This window comes from Phaethon lepturus, unplaced genomic scaffold (assembly GCF_000687285.1).
Source record: "Phaethon lepturus isolate BGI_N335 unplaced genomic scaffold, ASM68728v1 scaffold54709, whole genome shotgun sequence".
Taxonomy (NCBI): Eukaryota; Metazoa; Chordata; class Aves; order Phaethontiformes; family Phaethontidae; genus Phaethon; species Phaethon lepturus.
Window position 1 is genome coordinate 3674 of NW_010562444.1, and position 25649 is coordinate 29322.

At 35.9% G+C, this 25649-nt stretch overlaps 1 protein-coding gene across 1 annotated transcript in view; it reads left to right on the top strand.

The window, feature by feature from the left end:
• Positions 1-8153: 8153 nt before the first annotated feature.
• The window catches only part of MAP3K7 (mitogen-activated protein kinase kinase kinase 7), a gene marked incomplete at its 5' end in the record, with an annotated part of 31665 nt that continues 14169 nt past the window's right edge, over positions 8154-25649 (top strand). The window contains 11 exons of the mRNA XM_010294244.1: positions 8154-8264; positions 9895-9960; positions 10865-10910; positions 11584-11722; positions 12867-12991; positions 16462-16590; positions 18670-18800; positions 19203-19284; positions 20276-20427; positions 21064-21223; positions 23793-23873. Of these exons, the coding sequence (XP_010292546.1) occupies positions 8154-8264; positions 9895-9960; positions 10865-10910; positions 11584-11722; positions 12867-12991; positions 16462-16590; positions 18670-18800; positions 19203-19284; positions 20276-20427; positions 21064-21223; positions 23793-23873 (1222 nt within the window). The remainder of the gene's footprint in view (positions 8265-9894; positions 9961-10864; positions 10911-11583; positions 11723-12866; positions 12992-16461; positions 16591-18669; positions 18801-19202; positions 19285-20275; positions 20428-21063; positions 21224-23792; positions 23874-25649) is intronic.

Sequence of the window (25649 nt, forward strand, 5' to 3'; positions counted from 1 at the left end):
AAAAAGTTATGTTCGTTATGCTACAAGGTAAAGTGGATTTGTCTAAACTACTGCTGAGCATGGAATTTTTAATACCTCCATGTATAAAACTTAATTGTTTTTAAGTCCAGGGGGATTGTGTCCAGTTGTAGAATACCCATTCTAAAAGTTTGCAAAATTGGAAGGCGTTTGGATGGGAATCGCAAGTGTGACTTGAGATCTCGACAGTATTCTTGGATATCTGATGCGGGTATGAAAGGCTTCGTTCTCAAGAGCCGAGAGTGGTAGTTAGAAATCCATTGGAAGTCAGTCACATCTGCAATTTCTCAGCCTTTTTCAGAAAGTAAGCCTTCAAGATGCAAAGTTGGGCATCCAGAAGCAAAGGCAAAAAATTAGTACACGGTGAAAACATAAGCTAGAATTTCTGTGATTGTGCTCTAAATACATTTCTGATTTAATTCAAATCACTATTTTAATTTTGTGGAGTTATTTTAAGTTTTAGTTTAATTTTTAAGTTTGAGTGGAAGATTCTCTTCATTCATATACATAAGAAAATAGCTGAAGTGTCAGCTGGAGTGTGAATTTATAGTGGAAGTTATATAACACTGATTTCATGTGGATGAAATCTAGTGTTCAGTAAGTGTTAGGAAATGGCTAATAAGCTAGTTAAACTGTTAATGTGAAACCTTACACTTAGTTCTACACATGCAGATTTATTCAATGAATCGATTTGCGTCCTGTAAAATAAACTTACATTTTATTCTGATAAAGAATGCATGGGGAAGAAAACTCACAGGCTCTTCTATTCCAGTGATGAAAGCAAGATGCGCATTTCTGAGATAATAGTAAAGTTCCGTGTCTAATGCAGAAGCTGAGGTCACAACCAAGCGACAGTGTAACTGCTATCAGAACTTGGGGCAGGGCAGGAGGCCTCTCCCTAGGAAAAAAACTAAAACAACAGAACTAGCTTCACGTGTCCCTTACCTGTCCCACCCAGTGGATTCTAGCAGTACTCTACCGACTGCAGAATGATTCTTTGTTTTTCAAAGACCAGTAATTATAGAGTATGCCAGCCCAGCAAGACTGCTTCACCCCAAGTGCCTCATTACCCAGCATTTTGTATCTAAAACTAGAATCTCCTGTCTGGGCTGCTGTGACAGAACAAATCGATTCATCAGGCTACTGTTCTGTTAACGTTTTAAAATTACTGGTAATTAAAATGAGTTCAGTTCTTGAGACAGATGTGTAAAAGGCCATCAATATGTAAAAAAGCTGGAATGAAAGTGTAACCTGATAAACTGTTATCTTTGCTTGAGATGCATGCATTTCTTAGAATGACCTAGCTATGGAAATGCAAAGAGGGTTGGTTGTATGTTCAGAGCAAAGGAAGAATTTTTGGAAACACACGTAATTTTGGGAACATATGTGATGGTACTTTGATTCTCCATAAACATGTTCTAAAGAAGTTGAAAAGAGAATGATTTCTTAAAATAGAGCTAAATGCAGATAGTCAAATCACTAAATAATAGCTGTACAGTGTTGATCAGCTCATGATCAACATGACAACATGATGCACTAAATATTCAACTGTATTAGTTTCTGACAAGCCAAGGTTATGTATATTTGTTAAGAATATAAGTTGATTTTTAATAAACTTTTTTCGTCATTAAGAAATCTTTTTCTTACAATGTTTTGCATAACTTTAAAGGTGAAACTTGGAAACTAAGTCTAAATTACTTGGTCTACTTAAAATTAGTGGGATTGCTTATGGGGGGCTGGGGGAGGGGGAGATTGACGTTTGGGGTTTTTTCATTGCTGTACGAATCCCAGAAAGGGAAAGCAACATTTAGAATTGGGTTGAGCACTAATAGAAATAAACTTAACCAGTCAAAGAACGTAGCTGTAAGAATTGGCAGATCTGGACTCCTTCCTAAAAGTGTTGCCAGGGTATTGGCCACAGTCATTTGTGCCATGGGGCCGATTTGCTTCAACCTGCTTAATAAAGCGTAGCACACACAGAGGAAGCAAAGCTGGAATTTGAGACTGGTTGAATGAATGACACAAAATGTAGGCATATATTTTTAGGGGCTGTAAATTGTTGTTCATGGCTTCTTTTGGCACTTCATTTTTTTATCTATGTGATTTCCATGAGTTGTATGGGCAGATGTATGAAAAACTGAAAATATTAGTATGTTTTATGGGAACTCTGGTAGGTAGAATAGAAGCAACTAAATTTAAAATTGCATTTCTGTTTTTACAAAGCACTGTAGAACATCTTTTTTTTTTTTTTTCTTTTTTCCTCCTCCATCTTGCATTGTGTCTGAAGCTTGAGGGATCCAAAAGTTCAGCTTACCTAAACCTTTCATTTGCAAATATACCAGTAACCAAATGGACATAGATATTAAAGATAATACAGAGAATGCTGTCTGTTTGGAAGCATGAGCTTTGTTGGTTTTGTGTTGTGTGGTTTTTTTAACTGCTTTTCTTGCTTCCCAAAATCATAAACAAACATGTCATGTAGATACTGCAAATTATGAAGACAATCCTCCCAAAGAATACTACATCTGCTAACGAGAGCTCTTATATTTTATTGCTATCTTATATATCCAGCAAGGTTGTTTTAGAAAGAAAAGCGCTAGGTATCCAGCGTGCAGAGCTAACTAGCATGAAAACTTCATGGACAGAGAAGACAACTTTGTATCTTTAGTCTTTTGAGTGAATAGAAAACTTCTGCAGTTAATGCAAAGTTGAAACTAATGCTTCCAATTTTGACATTTGATGGGGGAGTAGGGTGCATCTGAATAAAGAGTTGTATTTTTCTTGTTTTACTGTGGGAGGGGGGAAAATTATTGGTCACATCCCTTAGGACAAAATACATCCTTAAGGGCTTAACATATCTCCAGTCTCTATTTCCTGCACGATTTCTAGTCTACATACTTACCAGTCAGTAATAGTCTATATACTTACAAGTCAGTGTCATGTATCTTTGTTTATGTACAGCATTTGATGCTATTTGTACACAGAGGCAGAGGTAATGTTTGTTCCAAGGCTCTTGTATGGTTCAGATTCTTTAAATAAGACCCTAACTACATTATCTGGAAAACATGCAAATGGCACTGTCTTCTGCCATGTCACTTTGTCACACATTAAAACATAACTTTTTACTGGTTTGAATTTTATAAGGAGAGGAATAATTTTTTATATACTTTTCAATCTTTAGAGCTCTTTAAGCATTTCTGCCAATTTAAAATGAGTCTGTGTCATGCACTAGCCAAGTGATACTTGACAAACTTAATTCTATTCTGTGGGAAAGTAGAAGCCCTGGAGTTCTATTTCTAAATGTGTCACCTGCCCTATATTTCCTTTTTTCTCCTAGAAGATATTTAGACAGACAAACTCTTTTACCAAAAGAATGTTTATTTTTAGATCATTTTCCAAACATACACAGTGCTACAGATCAACTGCTGTTTACTGATTTGTTGTGTCAATAATTCCATTAACTGTGCTTCATATAATTCAGAATATGCACTACTGACCAAACATATGGTGTGGCACCAACAGCAGGGGACAAGAAGGAATGAGCGTGAAGAAACTAAAGTTCAGGCAGCACCTCCCTCCTGTGCTATTAGGTTACTTAGTTCCAGCACACGGTGTTGAAGGAAACTGCATAGTATTTGAACTGTTCTGACAAATTCTAAGACTTACTCCTTTCAGGAATAAATTCAGTGACAACTTAAAGGAAGAAAATTAAATGTAAGTGGAATCCACCACAAGCTCCGTTCTGTCGATTATAAAGGATGTTTTTACGATGAGTAAGATACTTTTTCCAGATCAAGTAAGAATGACATACTGGGCTTTCACATATGGTAAACTTCAAGCTTGTATCGGATCCGTCATTGCTTCTGACGGTTGCTCTTCATATGCTGTCCAAGTGGCTGAGCTGCTTTAACAGAGCATCGGCTCTTCTCTGTTTTCCCTGTATCCTAGGTAAATATTCAGTGCATTCATGTCCTCTTCTCAAGTTCAACCCTCTGCCTAAGCAGGCACCAAGTCACTGATAAATTGTTATGAAACCTTGACTGCATAGTCATTTATCAAACTCCTTTCACCAACCATAAAATTTATATATCTGGTGGTCTCTCTCAGTTTTCTATTATGTAATTAAGATTTAAATTGCCTGGTAAACTCTTTCTGTTAGTGCCTGACACTGATTTTTTTCTTCTTTGTGTGTGTGGTTTGTTGGGGTTTTTTTTAGTCATCAGCAGGACTTCATAAAGTGCATCTGATTCCTGGAATTTACTCCAGTTTTCAACTAGAGACAAGTACTGTGGCGTTCATGGCACAATGTAAAACATCATATTGGGTGGTACACTTGTTTATCTTAGTTTCTTCCTTGAATAGAAATGTTATTTAAAAATATGGCAAAATTGAAAAATAATGTTTTCTCTACTATGTGAACTGGAAGTTCATGTACCGATTCTTGGTGTTAAACTTAGAAATAGTCATGGATTTATCTTAAGGGGAACAGTATGCAATTGTATTGGCTTATGGCCTGAATTTGACCATGTGGAATCAAATGCAAGAGATACTTGTGTTTTCTTTTTTTTTCTTAAACATGTTATTTTATTTTTATATACATGTGAAAAATAAATATATTTAATAATACAATATATCTAGTATATATTACTTATAATACTAAAATTGTATCTAGAATACATATAATATATTTGTACATATGCACATAAACAAGTCTTTTTAGCAAGACTAGTCAAAAAAAGTAACCCTGATTCATCACAAACTGTTGTAAACTGTTCAGGCTAAGTTTAAAAAAAAAAAAAGTCAAATTGCTTCATTAAATTTTATCAGTTATATCTGAGACCAATCTTTTAACTATATTCAGTCTTTTAACTGTTTTTTAACTGTGTCACTGGATTAAATGTAACAGAGCTGTAGCCAAAAACCGTGAAAGAGCGTGAGAAAAGGAGCCTTCTCAAAGGAGTCTCGCTTAGCCTTGTGCCTTAAGGTCGAGCTAGGAGAAATCATTATGTGCACACCTCATTTTCCCTAAGTGGAGGGAAGAGTTCTTCCCAGTTCCTTGACCAGTTTGGGTTCCTCTAGGTTGTAGGGGAGCAGCAGACCTTGAATTGCTGCTGCCAGTGCAGTTCATTCTGCCCAGGTTCTTCTGGGGCATCCTTCTCTTGTTGGCTGTCTGTCCTTAGTACTTCTCAGGTGTGAGCAGGCTGCTGAGTTACATGTGCTTGCACAGTGGATGATTTCCATGTGCTCAGTAAATCAACTGTTCTGTGAAATGCAGTCTTAGGGCACACAGAGTGATGAGGGTTTTTTGTTTTTTTTTTTTTTTAAGCTGTAGCTCAGGTCATGTGCTGTGCAAGGTGGGTAGGGAGATTGTAATGGACAACTCTTTCATGCCAGTAGAAGAAGGCCTGCCAGCTCAAGAAATTGGGCTATTCTATTTAAAAAGTGGTCTGAGAGAGAAGAGGAAATACCAAGGAAGACTATTTGGGACTTTTAGGCCTTCTGATGACTCACTGTTTCCAATTTGTTTATATGTACTATTTTTGTAGGCTGCTTGACTATCATTCATATGGCTTGGTGCTCCCAATCTCATTTGTGGACTGCAAGAAAATAGTTGGTGTGTGTTATGTGAAGAGCCAAGGCCCTATACTGTAGCTGGGGGAGGAGGTTACAATCAACAGGTCCCTTTATACACGGTGCAGAATGGGGCATGTTCTGTGGATCTGCTGTGGATTCTTATGGTAGACTCAGACTATGAACCACTGTTGTGGAAGGTGAGAAGCCAGGAGATCCTGGAAGGTTGTGTGCTGTAATATAAAAGAGAAAAGTACTTCTCTGTGTGTATTAAGGAAACCAGAAGAGGAAGATGCCATTGATCATTATTGCTAGGCAGCCATCTCTCATATCTGTATGTAACCTTACAAAAATACTGAGCATACATCCCCTTTTCTCATCTTTCTTAATGCGAAATCTTGATTATTTTTTTAATTTATATTTTTCCCCTCTCTTCAAATTGGGCCCTTGATTGCAGACATGAAAGTTTAGCAGGTCTTGAGCGATGCACCTGCAACCTTATCTACCCCATTCACAGGGGAAATCAGCTTCACTAGCGAAAACCCAACCCAAGCATCGTTTACATACCTGATAGTCTGCTTTGACAGGGAGCCGTGACAAGCACAGTGTGGTGCTTGTACATTCCTGGCTACCGAGTTGCCTTCTCTGGATCAACACTCTTAATTTATGTTCTGGATAATTACTAAATTAGGGGGCATCTCAAAAAAAAAAAAAAAAAGGTAAAATTATTAAATCCTTAAAGGATAAGCATTCAGGGAGCAGGCAGTTTGCATTGCTTCAGCATTGGGAATGTGTGGATATTCACTGATCTCCTACAATTCATCCTTTTCTTTTAAGAAACTGTCCTGTTAAGAAGTGAATTCATTAGCGAACCTGTAAGAATCAGTGTACTGTTTTTTACGATGTGGATGCAATGTTATGTTTGAACATTTTGTAAGTCCTTTAATTATGTTGCATCTCTATATTTTAATTCTGAATATTCCTTTCCACCCCCTGCCCCCAAGAATCTTTTCCATTTTTTATTGGATAAAGTCATAAAGAACTATGACTTTCTAGTGAAGAGCTTTGTAATTTTGGGAATTGAGGTTTTCCATCCAAAATAAAATTCATGTTGTGTGCATTTACCCATTTAAGGAAGATAATAAAATTAAATTCTGCTGTAATAAACTGCTATGATACTTAACGTTTGTAAATGCATCCTCTCCACTCTCTCCCTACTCCCCTTCCTTTCCCTCCTCTTCTCATTCACCTCCCAGAAAAGTATTTATTTCATTGGAAGTGTCTGCTTTGTTCCTCAGGATACATGTGATATTACTTGAAATCAAGGACTAAGAACATGAGCACAGACTGCTGTTAAAACCAACGGTGAAGAAAAGCTGTTAGGGACGAACAGAGAGTCCGAGACCAGCCCACCGAGCCCCTCGTGCATTTCTCCCCCCGCCCCTCCTTCTTATCTGCCCTGCCTTGCATTTTTTGGAGTTGGAGGAGCTCTTATCCCTTAGCTTCTTCTGTACCTTTGTGTGCCTGCCTTTTCCTCCTCTTCTTCACTTTTCTTTTAGGCACATGCATCACAACTTGCTTGTCTGTGCTTTCCTGTAGCAGCTAGGGTTTTGATGACCCCCTAGTTTCAACTTTACATTGCATACAACTTTTGTATGTTGCCTTTTTTCCTCTGAAGAAGGCAATTAAAAGTAGTGATATTTCCATTTACTGTAGTTTATAACTCATCAGAAACTGAAAGTGACCTCACAGAAAAAGGACACCTCTCTATCTTGCTTTAGTTTTCATGCTTGGTCTCAAAGAACTACTCCAAATAATGGTGGTGGTAGAGCTTCTTCACAGCAAATGTTAAAGGATTCTTGAATAATATAGTATGCAGAAGCTGCTACTACTGCTTCTGTGAAGTTACAGTGAAGAGTTATGACTCTTGTTTTGTTTTGTATATTTTTAGGCAGTGTTAATTCCAAATAAACTAGAAAGCAGACTTCAACAAAAATAGAGAAGGCATAGTTTATACAGACACTGTGCTTTATTTGGAGGACTCTCAGGAGAATTTACCGTTCTTGTACGATTGAGGCATCTGTGAGAAAAATGACAGGATAACTTTGAGCACACTGAACACCTCATCCAGACTTCAGCACAGTCCTGTGCAATTGTTTGCATTTTAGATTTTAGAAGTTTGAATTTCTGTTACTAGCAAACATAAATGAATATGGCAAATGGATACTATTTCAGTGGTCAAAACTATAAAAATAAATTTGCTATCACTCCCCTAACTTGCTTCTGAGCAAATCTTGTTTGAAATAATTAAGGTAACATTGTTCTGAAATACTCCTGCTGCAGATTAATAACAGGTTTTGTATGTGTGTTTTCCAATTCTTCTGTAAATGATCTCTGGAGGAAGCTTAGCTAAGCACCAGTTATGCTTTGACAGCATAATTTTAAATTGCTGCTGCAGAACTCAATTCTATGTCTTCATTTTTCCAAGTTAAATTTCTTTTCTGTTATGAAGTCCTGCACAGCAAATGAAACCATTTCAAGTGTTTCGTGTTACCTTGTTTTAGGTTGTTGGAAGAGGAGCCTTTGGTGTGGTCTGCAAGGCAAAATGGAGAGCTAAAGATGTGGCCATTAAACAAATAGAAAGTGAATCTGAAAGGAAAGCCTTCATTGTAGAGGTACAGTAAGTTTGCTGGAAAACGTGGGGATTGGTAGAGCTTGTTGTCTTAAATTCATGGGTGCCTGTGGTGTACTAAAACCTATGTCTGGATTACCAAGGTAGATGTAGCCTGTGGTACCCAGCACAGGCCTGGACCCCCCGTAATGCAGATCAGGACACCTGTCAGAGCACATTGCAGCTCCTTTAGTTTGCTTCCCATAAAAACTGGAGGGCAGGGAGGGAGGGAGGAGGGCACACAGGTCGGGGAAACACCAGCTCCTGGATTCCGTCCCAGCGTGGAGTCAGGGTCCAGCTGAGATACCCACCAAAATCCCAGAGCACATTAACACTGCCAGGGGCTACAGTGTAGGTTCTTCAAACGGTTGGGTCCATACTTGAAACTGTTTCTTAGGTTTTTTTCAGCAGTTCTAATAATTTCATTATTTCTTTTCATACATATAAGTTTATTAATACCTGTAACTCATTTAAGGGAAATTCAATGTCTATTTCTTCAGAAAGATCTTGAGTACTTCAGATATACTGATAAACTTCCCAAGATACAACTTCTTCTAGAATCAAAAGTTAGCCATGTCATTTAAATGGGATATATTGTGACATGCTGCTTAGTATTCAGTCAGTAAGAATCCAGGAAGTTCAAGGTATACAAAACGTGTTGAAAATCTCTTAATTTTGGAACTAAAAATGTAATGCTGAAGGGTTAAAAGAAGCCTATTTGTAATAGGGCTCTCTGTGTAAATATTTATGTGTTATTCATTACTGTGGAAAGTTTTCAATGTTATTAACCTGCGTCTAATTTAATACTGAGTAGATCTGATCAGTCTCTCAGCATTTTTGTGTTCAAAAGAGACCTGAGAAGATAATCACAGAAATATTTCAGTAATTAGTAGGATTCGGGAAACCCTATACAGTGCAAGCATCAGTTATAATACTCCATTCTGGATTTTTAGAACTTCTGAATTGGACAGAAAAAATAACATTAGCTCCCTAGACAATGAACAGCATAAGCTGCCCCAGAAACCTGTGTCAAGGGGGAAAAAAAAAAATCCTTTTCCCTTCTCCTCTTCTACCTACTGTTAAAGGAAAATTCAGTGCAAAGTAGTCTGATCGTCAATTAGCACAAGCAGACGTAGGTTCTTGGAACTATGTCACATTAATATTAAACTGGCTGGCTTATTTTGTAGGCTTGTGGGTTGGTTTGTGGTTTTTTGTTCTGGTTTGTTTTTTTTCAGAACAGTAATTTTGTATATTGTGAATAAAGCCAAGTTTATGTGATCAGACAATGGGGATTCCAAAATTGGAGGCTCCAGGAAGAGCACTGAACCTATAGAGGTCATAGTTGCACACTGCTTGTGACTTGAGTGATTTTACTTCCCCACGAAAAAAATACTTTCTTAAAAGAAATTTTAAAGAAATTAAATTTAAGATACAGTTCTAGTTAAACAAAACCTAATTACATAAATTAAAATGCAAACAGGAACATCAGTCTTGTAATTCCTAAAATTACCATCTAAGGTTACGCAGACATATAAAACTGTAATTGCTGTTGTGGTGTATAAATGATATATGTGAACATAAAGCATTAGCCTTTTTTTCCCCTATGGTTTGAAATAGTGTCATTTGTTTTGCAGCTTCGACAGCTGTCACGAGTAAACCATCCCAATATTGTCAAGTTATATGGAGCCTGTCTAAACCCAGTAAGTTATAGCTTTGTCAGTATGACAAAAGGTGACTAACTAAACATATTGCAAGCATCAATGTACAAAATATCTATTTTATATAGAAAAATGTATATTTTTATATATACTTTTTTTATACATGTAGTTAGCCATAATAAGGAAATATAAACATATGTAGGCTGGTTGATATTTTCAAGTTTTTGTTTCTTCTTTCCCTGGCTATGAGAAAGAAATTATTTCAAGAAAACCCCAAAGCTATTTCTAAACACCGATTATACGTCAGTTTGTCAGAATGGCATCTGGTGTATTGCGTATGTAATGCCATTCATATCTGCAGTCCTATTAATTGTAGATCAGCAATATGAAAAGAAAATATGTTAGCAACACGTGATTCATAGCTTGTAAATCAGTTCCTATTCTCATATATGCAGTTTTCAGGATTTGCTTGCTTTCTGCCACAGCTGCAAACAGTCCCACAAATTCTCAAAGCCAAAAAGCAAGTACTGTGACAGGACAGATGTATCCTTAGCTAAATTCTAGTATGGGCTATTTAATTGGTTAAAATAACGTTTCATCCCTTTTTCCTTAGTACTAGTGAAATTCTTTTGTAAGTCACTAGAAAAAAAAAGGAAAGGCAAATGAATTGCTGTTTGAAGACAGCATTTGCTTTTCAAGACTGGGGGGGGAGGTCATTCTTTTCTTTCGTAACTTAGAGTGGGAACTAAGCATAAAACTAATTTCTGTTTCTTATATGTAAATATGTGCTATTCAAACTGACTGTTTACCTCATAAATAAATTTTCCGTTAGCTTAGGTATGGAAGACTTTGCAGTTCCTCTCAAAGAACTTTCAGTTTACAAAGGCTGTTTTCCACCCCTTTGTTTAAAAGATCCCTTTTTTCTTTGTCCCCTCTGCCCCCAAAGGTGTGTCTTGTTATGGAGTATGCTGAAGGAGGTTCCCTGTACAATGGTGAGTATCATTTCAACATAGTGTCTTCCTGGAGCTCAAGTGCTAGTGTTAGGGAAAACATGATCTAAACTGCAAAGCTGTTTCATACATACGTCTCCATTCTTGGAGATACTCAGAAGCCACCTGGACGCAGTTCTGGGCAACCCGCTGTAGGTGGCCTGCTTGACCTTGCTTGCTGGACCTCCAGAGGTCCCTTCTAACCCCAGCCGTTCTGTGGTTATTTGAAATTCTTAAAAATAATTTTAAGGAGAAAGGAGTGTACCTTTAAGAAACACTTTTCAGTCCATTGGTTTGTTTCTTGATATCAGTTTGTTATATTTTATACAAGGCATTAAAGGTTTTCCAGTGGAACATCTGAAAAGATTCTTCCTTAACTTGTAAATGCCCTGAGCATTTGTTTAACATAGACTTTACCAGGGATAGCTGAGAACAAGCAACACCTTTCGTATTGAATTTTAACATGAACAATTATGAAAAACATACTAAAGAATGGAAAACATTTTGACATTTCCATTAGTTTAACCATCTGCAGAAGGATGTTTTCAGTTGCAGTGATGAGGCATTGACAATTACTTAGATGCCATTGAGCTTTCTGACTGGTATGTTGTTAACTCCATTGTATCTGTTGTAATATGCAATAAAGTTCTTTTTAGTTTGTGCCTTTGTTTTGCAGTGCTGCATGGTGCTGAACCTCTGCCTCATTATACTGCTGCACATGCCATGAGTTGGTGTTTACAGTGTTCCCAAGGAGTGGCATATCTCCACAGCATGAAACCAAAGGCTCTAATTCACAGAGACCTGAAACCACCAAAGTAGGTTTATGGCTCATATTTCATATTATTTTTGCAATTGGAATTTAAGATAATTTCTAGTAATTTCATTGCATTTGAAAGAAATACCTATATTGATACTAACTTTATTGGATGTACCATATTCTAAATGAAAGCTGTGCATTTGAAACTTACAGAAGGATGGTGCATGGTACCGGAAAAGAAGTGTACTTAGTTACTTTCTGTTAAACTGGAAAAATATCCTGCCTTTGCCCTGCATCATGGAAGAGGATTTTGATAGGGATTGGGCTTCTTGTCAGAGGCATTTAAAATGCCCCAATTTTACAGTGGGTTGTGGTGTTCAGTAAGAGGATGTTAGGCTGGGGGTGTTGTTTAGTTGCTTGGTTTTAACATCATATTTAATCTGATATGTTAGAGCTCTTTCCTGACATGGCCATCCTCCTCTGCCCTCCTCTTCTGCCTGTTCCACTACCCCTGCCAGAATCACCCATCACTTTCCACTGAAACAAAAATGAATAGTTTTCTGCTCAGTCAGTTTGTTGATCTGACTCATTTTACAGCTTCAGATATGACTCCGCAGATTAGGTGGAAACACAGATTTGGGGATCAGCAGGATCATCCTCCTTTTGGTGGTAGCCTGCAGTTACTACCAGATAAAATTACAACGTGAAGCCACACTTTAAATCTTGAATTCTTTCTGGTATCCTCAGTTTTGATTTAGAGAGCTGTTAACATGTAACTTTGAGTGCTTTCGTTTAAATAAATAGCTGAGTTGACTGACATTAATGGGAGTCTTGATCGTTCTTCTTTTGGTAAAATTATTACAGCACTTCTTGTTTTTCAGCCTCTGGCACCTGAAAGACTGATTTTGTCTATATAGACAAAATGCTTAGTGATTTACTATGGCTAAAGTTATTTATTTAAAACCTAGCATGTAGAAATATTAATAAATCACAATATATATTTGATTATTTAAAATATTTCATATGTTTATTAGGCATAGGTGATTTTACTTTTTTCTCAAATTATAAAACCTAAGGCACTGAGAAGCGAAGCCTTAGATACTCAACTATATTAGAATGATAGTTGTTGGGGTAAAAAAAAAACATGGTTTATTAACAGACTATTTCATCCTACAATTTCAATTATTTTTTTTCTTTGACAGTTTGCTCTTGGTAGCTGGGGGGACAGTTCTAAAAATCTGTGATTTTGGTACAGCCTGTGATATTCAAACACACATGACCAACAATAAGGGAAGTGCTGCTTGGATGGCCCCTGAAGTTTTTGAAGGTAACAATAATCTACGGTGTCAATATTATGTGTTCTTTCTAGGGACGCAAGAGTGAATGGAGTTGATGTAGCAAATAAGAGCATCATGTAGCCTTACTTTATTTCAATCAATATATATTCAAGTTTGACGTAACAACTGAAAGAGTCTTGGCAGAATTCTAACATTTGTTTAAAAATCTGTATGATTGCATATTGCCAAATAATTATGCAGCGTTTCAAAGAGCAGCACTGAACTGACTCTATCATGTTAGTATTAGACAGCTAATTACTTGAAGAGTGGAACCTTTATTTGTGTCATTGTGGAGATGTACATAAGGAGTACCTTTAGACGCTGTTTCTTCTTTTATAAGCAAAACACAGCCAGAGGACTGTTTCCCCAGGATTGTGCTGTTTCCGAGATTCTTAAGTACTTTCAAACTCCTCTGACATTTAAATACACTGTCATTACTTTCACTCTCTATTCTGATCAGCTTTTATCTTTAGAATTTCCCTGTTAGTGTCTCTGAATTGAACATAATTGCCTTCATTTTCAGTCCCCCACTTTCGTGTAACTCCATCTTCATCTGCTTTTTGTGTAATCTAGAGATTTTATGTACTTCCTCTTTCCTAAATACCGAAGAACTTGTTATTAACAGTTAACTCAGTTAAGTAGGAAAACAGGCTATTTCTTGGAGTGTAGCTGGGGAAGACTGATGACACTTGATAATTAGATAGGTATAATTGCTGCATGATAATCAGAGAATTAATCCCATCAATATTAGATTATAGATTAAACACCTTTTAAGCCAGTCAGTACCTTAAATTATCATTGCGATGAGCAGAGTGGTCTGGAGAAGACATCTTCCTGCTTTAGGAAGCAGGTGTCCCGGTTTTGATATACTTGGCAAGTGCCTAGCTGCTGCAGTGGTTTCACAGATTCTGGGTCCAAGTGACCTCTTTTCTTTTACTGTCCTTATTCCAGAGAGGAGCAGGAAAGTATTATATATATGTCCATTATACATTTTTAGGAGGTGTTTCCTCCCAAACGCTACCTTTGGAGCTTTTGTTTTGAAGGTACCTTTTTCTCCCACATGATTGCATAGAGAACCCACCCAAGGGTGATGTGTTTCATTCTGGTGCCTAAAAATTTTCCATTATATCACTTTATATTGAGGTACCTACTGTATTTCTTTAAGTCTACCTAGGAATGTTTCTTTTCTGTTTGCTATTAAATGAAATTTTATAAACTTGTTTTAGAAATAATCAGCTGGACAAGCCATGTTAAAGCTAGATTTTTTTGGAGTGAAAAATCTTAATTGAAACCAGATTTTTGAAATAAGTATACTGTAGTAGGGATTTACAGCGCATATCCTAATCCCTCTGGTGTATGAATTCAGCAAGGCAGAACAAAGAAATCTTGTACTGCAGATTTATTGTTGGACAGCAGCAAAAGCCTTCAGTTTACAGTTGGTTTTATGTACTTTTATCTGAAAGCATTTACACAAGTACCCAGGAAAGAAAGGAATCTAGTAGCTTCTATGATGCAGCATGTTAAACTACTCTTGAAACAGTCATTAAACTACTAAAATTATCATGTCAAATGTCAAAATTGTTAAAAATTTGTTTGCTTATGTTACTGCATCAGAATTCAACAGTGGAATAAACGCTAATGTTATTTTAGTACTGTTCTAGTACTAATTTTTTTAGATAACAACAATAAAGGCACAAGAAGTATCTGTTGTACATGGCAGAGTGCTCATTTAAGTACTTGCCCTAATGTTAAGATTTCACTCCCTCATTAACCATTAGGGCGCCTACAACCGTGTATATATCAATCAATCTAAATGAAAATAGTATCATTTAGGTCAGGATAAAGTGAAAGAGAGCAAATGCTCTAATCTCAGAACTCCTCTTTAGAAGAAACTATTTTAAAATAATTGCTTTGGGAGAGTTGGATAAATGGAGGAACGATTGTGTCTGTTATCCTACCTTCCTCTGTTACATAAAGAAACAACACAGGATACTCACTTCTTTTGGACTCTCAGTATCGGAATTAGTCCAAGGCTTCTCAGTCACAAAATAGAATTTCCTTGCTCGAACAGGAGAATAACACTGCTTCCATGTCATAGGCTGTGTTTTCACAGAAGTGCTGTGGCTGCATAGGATGAGAAAGACTCTTTTGCTTCCCTTACCAATCTGCCATTGTTAACGGATACCCTTTTTCCCAGCACCTTTGAAAATAAGCTGACTGATAAAGCCGCCTTCTTTTATTCTCCTTCAGTAACTTTTGAACTCATTAGCCACAATCAGCTACTCTGATACAGATGTATAAAGCTTTGAAGATGCCAAGTTCTTGAAGAGTTTTGTAAAATCAGTAGCGGGGAGCAGTCCAAATTAGTGCCTTCACTTAGAGAGGACTTGTGATTCTTGCTGCAGCCTATCTGTCCTGTTTGGCTTGCAAACTGGCTGGTCTGCAAGAACTGTTCTATGATTCTAACTGGCCTGAGAGCCTGCTGCTTTCCTTGCACCGTTTGTCAGAGGTATGGATCCTGAGGAAGATGGCTCATAGGCAGTGGAGCCTATTGCAACTGGATGTTACACAGTGGGTATCCACATGAAACTAGGCTTCTTGATTTCCACTACTTATGGTATGATTTGTTTCAATGATGCTTTCTGATTATGTATTAGCAAAAACATGTCTTGGCCACTCGATGCCAATTTTGATCCTTGTTTGAAGACAGACGAGTCTATTATTTATGTTCACACATTTATTATGTCATTAGCCATTCACATTTCTTTTTAGTATGTGCATGAGTTATGGTTACAGAGCATACATTCTTTCTTTGCAGGCTCTGAACATTTTTATTCATTATTCCATATCACCTATGTGTCTTCTACACCTTTAACAGGAGTTTCAGAAATATTGAACTTATGGTCAAAGAACTTTAATTAATGACATGTCAAAAAGAGTAAGAATAATAAACAGGGAGGAAATATGAGGAATTGAGGAATCTGCCTATTTGTTCATATGGTAACTTACTAGTTCTGCTGAAGACCTGTAATTAATAAAGAGCAATGGGTATGACAGAGATGTAACTGGCTGGCATATTATGACTAACATGGAAGAAGTGAGTTGAAAAAGAACATTTAAAGGAAACAAGCATAGTCAGTTAAACCCTAGATGCAAGAGATCTTTGAAACTTAATAAATTACACTTTATATAATATAAGAAAACTGACGCATTTTATCATTTCAGGATGACTCCAAGTGAAAAGGATTGACTTCCAGAGGGAAATCTTAGTATGTCATACTGTCAAATGATTTCAGACTTAAGTTAGCGTGAATCAGCCAGCTTTAGAAAACTGTTTTTTCTCAATAAAACAAATGTGAAGAGAAAGGAAGCATATAGAGCTATTTATCAGCTCAAACTGTACTTATTTTTAACGTGTTATATAGAAGAGAGACAAATTATATTGGTGGCTTTCTTCCAGGTAGCAATTACAGCGAAAAATGTGACGTTTTCAGTTGGGGTATTATTCTCTGGGAGGTAATCACCCGTAGGAAACCTTTTGATGAGATTGGTGGTCCAGCTTTCCGCATAATGTGGGCAGTTCACAATGGTGAGTTGAAAATACTTTATTGCATTTGAAGTTTTGTATCTGACCTATAAATTTTCTAAACACTCTGAACTGTGTAGTTTTAAATCAGTTTTTTTTTTTTTTTTTCATTTTATACGCCATTAAATATGCATTTTTGGCATAAAGACTTAATACCACTTTTGTGTCAGTCTATTTTTTGTGTTACTCGGGTGCTACAGTCCTTGCATTTCCCACTACATGTAACTAGCATATGAACAAACTAGGGAAAAGAACTGTGTTCTTCTTGTTATGACACCCCATTTTAAAAGTTACCTGTGTGGTACAAAAAAAAAACCCTGTCTGAATGAATGACAACTTGATTAGCCAAGTTGTATTAATATTCTTGTTGTTGTTGTTATTAAGTGTATACATTAAATGTGTGATTTAAGTGACTTGACCCGTCTTTAGAAATGCTAGAAACTGTCAAACTCCTGCAGGACCATTAGACATTAAAAGCGTTACTTTGTTTTTCATCTGGGGTTTTTTTGTTCTGCTGTTTGAATTGTGTTATCTTTACATCTAGGTACTTGCAATCATGCAGCAGGACTCTACTGTGCTAGGTAATATACAGAACAGCTTCTCAGGAGCTTAGAATATAAACAGGAGACAATGGTTGGATTCAAATGGACAAAAGAAAGTAGTGGTATAATGTTGGTCAGAATAACAGACTGTAGTATCTTCATGCTAGTGGTATAACTTTTTTAACAGTGTGTTTTTAGGTACCATGGCAAAGCAGAGTTTTAAGAAGAATAAAGTAATGATAGTGAAGTAGTTCAGTGAATGTCTGCAAAGAGTTTCTGCTATTTGTGAAAGACAACATCAAAGAAAGCATGAACTTGTTTGGAAGATGTAATTAACAAACAAACAATGAAGGCCGATACTCTGCCTGAGTGTCATTGCTTCAGTACTAAAAGATAGAAGCTTAAGGTGAGCACAGGCATCCTGTTTGATGAAGAAGAGAAAGGGGCAGACAGTGATAGGATGGATGAGCATTATAGTCATAATAATGCACAAAGAAGAATGTTTGCAGATAGCGTTTTTTAATGAAGAAATTGATTCTCCATTTCAGTTTTTCAAGGACACAAGTCATTGAGATTGCGAGTGATGAGTGCCTTGCATAAAAGCATTAACTGTAAAAGTAAGCATAAATGTAATAGCCATAAACCAGAACGCTTCAGTAAGGTGCGGAAGTATTCTTTAGAGGAAGACAAATTCTCTATCTGTCACTACTTTTGCTTTAAAAACTTCTCTTTTTTTTCTTTTTCTTTCCCCTCCACCCCCTTTCCTTTTTAGGAAGGAAGTGTTAGTGTGCTTCATCTTACTTGAAACCACTGTGGCACTCTTACTTCATGTATTACTTGTTATAGTTAATACATTTTTAAATACTTGCTGTTTTCTTTGCAAAACGTCACTACATCTCCTGTATTAAACACAACTGAATGTTCATTAATTGTAATCATTGTTGAAATAGTAAATAGAGTAGAAACTTGAACCAGAAAGAGCTGAGTAGTGATATAACAGTTGAAGTAAAATACATAAATAAAAATGTTTATAAACCATAAAAAAGTCACTTGAAATTGATACTTCCAGTGCTTAATAATTTTTCAGGAAATCCTTAAGAGCAAAATCAGCCCTCAAAATGACTTTTTTTTTTCTTTTTTTTTCTTTTTTTTTTTCCTTTCAAGTACAAGATTAGGAATCAAAGACTCTTACTACTTGCCTTCCTAGTTTGGACTAGAGCTTTATTCTTCAGAAAGTGGTAACATACTCATTAGCCATTGCAGTATGTTGTGAATTTATTCAAACCACTACTGAAGAAAGAGTTTCATTTTCTTTCTACTTGTTTGTATGTACTTGTAACTTGTATGTAGTGCAAAGGAACTTTTCTGTCAGTTTTTTGTTTGTAAGAGAAAAAATTAAGTACAGGCCAGTTCTTTCAGACTAGAATTAACTATACGTTTTCCTGTATTTATTTAGCAAAATACTGGAGAGAGATCAGTCGCTGTCAGTTGACTTAGTCTGCTTAACAAATTAAGGGGTTTTTTCTAATTTCAATTACAGGTACTCGGCCACCACTGATCAAAAACTTACCTAAACCAATCGAGAGTTTAATGACCCGTTGTTGGTCCAAGGATCCCTCGCAACGACCCTCCATGGAGGAAATTGTTAAAATAATGACACACTTGATGCGGGTATAAAAATCTATTTTAGTATCATAATCATTTCTTAACCTATTACATTGGGAAACTGCATTACAGAAGGTATGCCTTTTATCACACTCTAAAGGTGGGCTTGCATATTTTCTCTCCCCTCCCTCTTTTTGATAAAAACTATCAAATTATTACAGTAGAAAAGGAAAATGATTCCTCTCCTCATGGGAGAGGTATAATAACTCATAACAAATTTGGGGAAATTAATAAAAATAGTCATATATGTATTTTAATATATTACTAAAGTAAAACTGCATTTACTTCTACATAAATTATTATAAATGTAATATATAATTTATATCTATTTTATGAGGTACTAGTTAAATAATTTTAAAACAATTGTTAATTACTTTTTTTAATCAAATCATTGCTGCTTTTTCACAGTACTTTCCAGGAGCTGATGAACCTCTGCAGTATCCTTGCCAGTATTCAGATGAAGGCCAAAGCAACTCTGCCACTAGTACAGGTACACTTGTATAAGTAAGAGAAAAGAACAGCAACATGAAATGATGCAGATGGATTATAAAGCACATTCTCATAGTGACTTTTGAACTCAAATTGGGAAAGGCATCCTTTCCAAAATCTTGGCAGGAATCTAGTTTTTTGGTAAGACCTCATACCACATCACATTTAGTGTTCTCAGCCAAATGGTTTTGCTGCAGCGTACCTTTTAACGGAGAACAAGCATATAATAAAAGCTATCTTAAAATGTCCAAGTTTAGGGTCTCCTCCTTTTTCTCCCAGGAAGGTTGCTAGCAATTGACACTCTTTCACTCATATGTAATATTTAGGAGTTGGCATTTTTAAATTTTTGGCTGCTCTTGAAATGTGCACCTGCTCTCAGTTATGATCTCCACAATTTAAACTTGCAGTTGTTTTTTGTTACAATGCAGTAAATACAGTAATTTAAATTTAGTGGAAGTAAATCACTAGAAAGGTAAGTGGAACAAAATGGGGGCTAGGCTTTCAGGTGGTCTTGCCCTCAGATAAATCCTTTTAATAATAGAAAATAAAGATTGTTTGGTCTTCTCATTTTTTTGAGTACAGTTTTCCCACTTCAGTTGTTTTTAATCTTGGGTGTCTTCACCTTCCACTGCTTGGCTGGTTTGTTTTCTATCTCCAAACAGATTGCTGTTATTTTGGATAATGCTTCCTTGGCTACTTTGCAACTTAGTGACCTGTAAATTATAATATAAGTCTACGCCAACAAATTCAGAGCAAGCTAAAGATTGACTTCAGAATATCATCTTAGTACTTAGTCGTGTATTCTGTCTTTTTTCCTTCCTTTTACTTTTTACATTCATGGATCTGTTGCAATCTTGCAGCTTGCCTTTCATTAAAAGTTTTCAAGAGTCTTTAAAGCAAAGTTAGGTTTCTGAAAATGCTCAGGTGAAAAGATGCACTTTAGTATTTGTAATGGAAATTCTCAAATATTTTTCCTTGTCATTGATCTCCAGGTTCATTCATGGACATTACTTCTACAAATACAAGTAACAAGAGCGATGCTAACATGGAACCAAGTGACTTCCAAGGAGCTTCTACCAATGACACTATTAAACGTTTAGAGTCAAAATTGGCACAGCAAATGAAAAATACAGCCAAGCAGCCGGTAAGCAAACGTGCGATTTTGAACCATAATAATGACATGGACAAAGATGGACACAAGTGTAACTGCTATAAAACATTAGTGTCTTCTTTCAAAAATAGTACAAGACTGGAGCCAGTTAGTTACAGTAAAAGAACATGAAAGGGAATGGAAAAATACTGAATGTTTCCAAAAAGGTAAACTGCAAGGCTCTAATAAGATCTCCAATGGAATGAAAAAATAATTCATTTTATTTAAAGGGATTCATTAGGTTAAAAAAAAAATTTAAAATTGTTGCCTTAATTTAGAACCAATATATTAGTTTGACATGAAAGGATTAAACTTTTATTTGAATTTTGAAAAGACTATGTTTAATTTCAAGTAGGATGAAAAAATACAAAGATTCTCTTGTGACAATATTGGGCTAATTCTACTCAATTTTTATCTGTGTAAAGTTAGATTCTTTTGAAAGTTGCAGATATTTGGTCCGTGTATGCCAATAATAGCTAAACTATTACCATTTCTTAAACTACAAATTTTAAACCCTGTCACATTTAAAATGCACATTATAGAGATATATTTTAACCTACATACTGAGCATATCATGGAGGGGCATCTGCAGAAATCTTTTTCTTTTTAAAAATGTGACTGTTGTAACAGGGTGATCCTGGCCGATTGAGTTTACCTCCATCTCGTGGGAGCAGTGTGGAGAGCTTGTCAGATGTTCGTGCGCGACCACAGTCAGCCCTTGTTTCAGGAGAAGCCAAAAGGATGAGTGCTGACATGTCTGAAATAGAAGCAAGAATAGCTTCCATCACAGGTAACATTAAAGGATGTTTGGGGAATAGAGTAAGGAACTGGAAGGAAGGAAAGGAGGAAGGAAGAAGTAAAATATGCATAGTCTTACAGAAGGCTAATATAATTAGCTGTATGAAAACACTATTAACTTTTCATGTAGTCTTTATTGCCCTTTAACTGTGGGGGAAGATGGCTTCATTCATGCTTCTATGCTCAACAAGGTTGAGTATTTTACTTGGGTACTTTTAAGGTTGCAGAAGAGATTACTTCTGTTGAATTAGACTTTTACCTTTTTAAAAAAATCATTGAGCCTTCTAAATATTAGTCCTATTCCAAATGCACAACTTTCTCCTTTGCATCTGAAATAATGTTACTTCATCTCTGCTAGCATAATTATTTCTAAAATAACATTTCTTTCAAGGTTACTCCTATAGTACTTTGAAATTGAGAAGTCGTTTTAAAGTTCAGCACGTTCCCAAATAGGTTTTAAAATCCAGTTTGACAGATTTCAGAAAGAGAAACATACTCAGAATTTATTCATCAGATTAACAAAGCATTGGTATCTTCTGTTAAAAAAAAAAAAAAGCTACAGGTGTTTTGCCAGGTTTGCTTCAGGTAGCTATAAACTGTTGTGTCTAAACATTGAATCCTTGAGTGAATTGGAATTTATGTGTAAGTATAAATACATAATTTTATGGTGAGAGCAAACTTTATTCTTCACAGAAGAGCAAATTAATAAAAACGTGTATACTTGGCAAAAATTTTCTTGTCTCTTTTCTTCATCAAAGATAATGTTTGTTAATCTATGCAACTTCAGTTTTTAGGTTTCGTATGTGAGACTTGTTTTTGTTCTGGTATATAACCACAGATTTAAATAATCAGACAAAATTACTTTGGTTAGTCCACGGTTATTTAGCTGTCCTAGTGTTCTTCTAGAAATCTGAAAATTAGGTGTAATTTATAAGGAAATATGCATATATTATGGCTTTCTTGTGCACCATTACTACTTCGTTTTTGTTCTTCATTGTGTTATGATTACTCCAGGATCTTGTTTTGCTAAATACTGAAGATACTCATGAAATAATATTTATCTTGCCCTAAACACTTTTTACATTTACATTCTTATTTTAAAGCCTTATTCCAAGATTTGTCTTTCGTATTGTCAGTCTTTGACTGGATGATTGTGTAGCACATCTCACCCTGAGTATTTCTAAAGGTTTCCTAACACAGAAGGCAGCTGTGTACTTACCTGATAATAACAACATGCTGGTTTTATTTTAAAATCTGTCAGGACTCACTTTGGTCACTGACACTCTAAAGTCAATGTTAAGTTTTTGACATTAGTGGCCATAACTCTGGCTCTCCTTTGTGTGAGCTTTTAATTTTCCTGGTTTGTCTTCCTTAAGTACATTGCTTTGAACAGTAATTATTATTTCAGAATATTCTAAGGGTTTTTTTGTTGTTGTTTTGTTACGAGTGTAGGTTTTCTTTTTCTTGTTTATATTGAACATACTAGTTATTTTTTTAAGAAATCACTTCAGGCAATAGTAGACTACCAGAAATGAGGTCAAATCCATCTGACCATAACTTTTTCAAAAAGAGCTGGAACAGCCCTGTATTGGTTTGGCTTTGTTTTTTAATCTTGTTAACTGTGTGACAGAAATAATACGCTGTGAACCTGAAAAAAAATGTGTGGCTGGGTGAGAATTGGGCTGTTGTTAAGAGTAAATCAGGTCAAGAATTATTTAATCTTCTTGTTCCATCTATCACTAGATTAAGTGTAAGAGTAAATCACATAATGCACGTCAGCATTACTTATTACGTTTGAGATGGATATGCTGCAGTATTATACCTTTGGGAGATGTATGCAGACTTCTGTAAATGGGAACTCTTTATCTTAAACTGCACAAGTAGTAAAATAAAAATAAAAATGTATGATTAGATTTTATTCCAAAGTATGTAATGTTTCTTGAACATCATTCAGAAGTGAAAAGGTTGGTAGTGATACCCAGTTCGCAAAACAAAAAATCTTCATTAATAGGACAAAAGAATGCAAAGGCAGGAATGATTGTCAAACAGAGTAAGAGTAAGCATTTTTTCAGACACAGGTGAGAGTTCCTTTAAGAGGATGTGATTTAAAGAAACAGAAGTACCCAACTATTAATCTTGTTTATAAAATAGTTTGTAACCAACAGTAAAGAGAAAATGTTATGTAAGTTCAGGCAATCAAGAATTCGTTCTGAAGATACAGTTGATCTGAAATTATTTTATTTGTTCTCTGTTTGGATAATTACATTTGGTTTTCCCTTCCTTGTTGCCATGCTGCTTTCTGTGTTTGACTTTTGTGTTGCTAACTATAACTAATTACACGGTGTTGTAATGACGGCTAGTTCTGCATTTTTTGCTTTTTAACAGTTGCTTTACTATGTGTAAGCATGAGTGGAAGGCAATGCAGTTTATTCTGCATGACACATTTTTGCATGAACTGTAGTTTAACCAGGTTTATGAAAAATGCAGTATTAGGAATTTAATAATTTTGCTATTGCCATTTTAGTGTTTTGCATGTGTATTGTATATGTGTATTTTTTCAGCCTATTCCAAGCCTAAACGAGGCCATCGTAAAACTGCTTCATTTGGCAACATTCTGGATGTCCCTGAGATCATCATACCAGGTATCGCAGACCAGGTGAACGGGTCAGTTGGTTAAGATGCTGGAATAATGATCAGACTGCTAAAAATACTTCTTGCTCCAGTTGCGCTAGGACAGAACTAGAAATTACCCCAATAATTTTTTAATAATGTCTCTATAGAGAGGAGCACGATATTTTAGTACAAACTTGCTTTTATCAGTAAAGGATTGGATCTTCCAGATCATATTTACATTTCCTGATTTAAAAAATCAGGCACCATAGCTGGTAGTTTCAGTTGGGACTATAATGAATAATTCTCATCTATCCCAAGTCTATATTTAGTAACATATCTTTTTCCTTTCCCATGTTGTTTTTTGCATCCAAAGTGGATTTCTCTCTTTCATTACATATTGTTCAAAGCCTACAAATAAGTATAACCAACCCCAAGCTGCGATAGGTATATCATTAGCGGCATCTAAGTTCCAGAAATGATTCGTCAGAGGCAGGAGATGCAAGTAGTAGTATATACTGCTAGTCTAGAGATCCATTAAAATCTGTGGACCCCCTACTCTAATTTTGTGTCCTTTGAGGAAGTTGCCTGTTAAATCTTGAGATTGTTTGGTATTTTAAAGTTGAATGCAAAAGATAGTTTTGTACTGAAGTTTCTTTCAAATAACTTTATTGACATTTACATATAAAAATACAGAATGCCAAACAGTAGATTCCAAAGAACAGTAGCACTATCCGTGGAAAGAAAACCTATTTGGCATTGGGACTAACAAATCAGCAAGAAAGTATACTTAGTGTGGCTTTGCACTGCAATTTGCAAATTGCCTGGCCTGCCATGACAGAAAAGAAATCCTGAGAGAGCAAGGGAAGAGAAAGTGGTCTGTCACATTTTGCCGTATTGGCATGTGTTGGGAGCCTGGTAAATAAGCTCTTGAAGCTAACTGGGCACCTCTTGTCTGTGCAGGCTGCATGTAACAGCGCATGAGACTTCCAAGAAGCCTTAAAACCTTTAGAGAATAATTTAAAAAGTCAGTGAAATAAAATGCCATGTGGTTTTCCCAAAATAGTTTGTACCGATCTATTGGGTTTACTTATTTAGGCAGAGGAAGTCAATTAGATATTCTTTACCTGGACTGTTTTAATTGCATTTGACAGGATGGGAATTCTAAGGTGAATTTGGAATAGACACGAGAAATAGCAACCCATAGAAATGAAAGAAGGTAAAGGATTGTAGCAAGCATATGGATTCATTTTGTCAAAGTTTATTTTTAAAGTATTTAAGTCTTAAATGAGGGATAATGAAATTCACTGTTAATTCTTTATCAGGAGCAGCTTATTAATTAAGAAGAGGATTAGACTCTCACATAAGGTCAATTATGTTGTGACTGGGGGTAAAAAAAAAAATAAAATAGAAAACAGGTAAAATCCAGGGTCATACACTGCAGGTCATACACTAGCAACAATTTCTTTTAGTAAGGTGAGAGCTCATTAGTGGAAATGACTGCAAAGGACCATAGCAGATACAGGCAGATTAATGCCACGTAGCATAAGCCACTAATGTGAGGCAGTTGTGAAAAACTATGTGAAATTTTAAGTTTTGTTTCCAGAGGTGTGTTTCCAGGAAAGATAAGAAAGCACTAATGCTATTTTACAGGCCCTCATTGAAGTTTAATCAGGAATTCAATGTACTGTTCTGGGCAGCTGTATAAAAGAAATACACATGCACTCTGAACAGCAAGAAGAGCTACTAGGACGGTATGGAGAGTATGAAGAAGAAAGCATGGGGGTTTTTAGCCCACAAACTGAAAG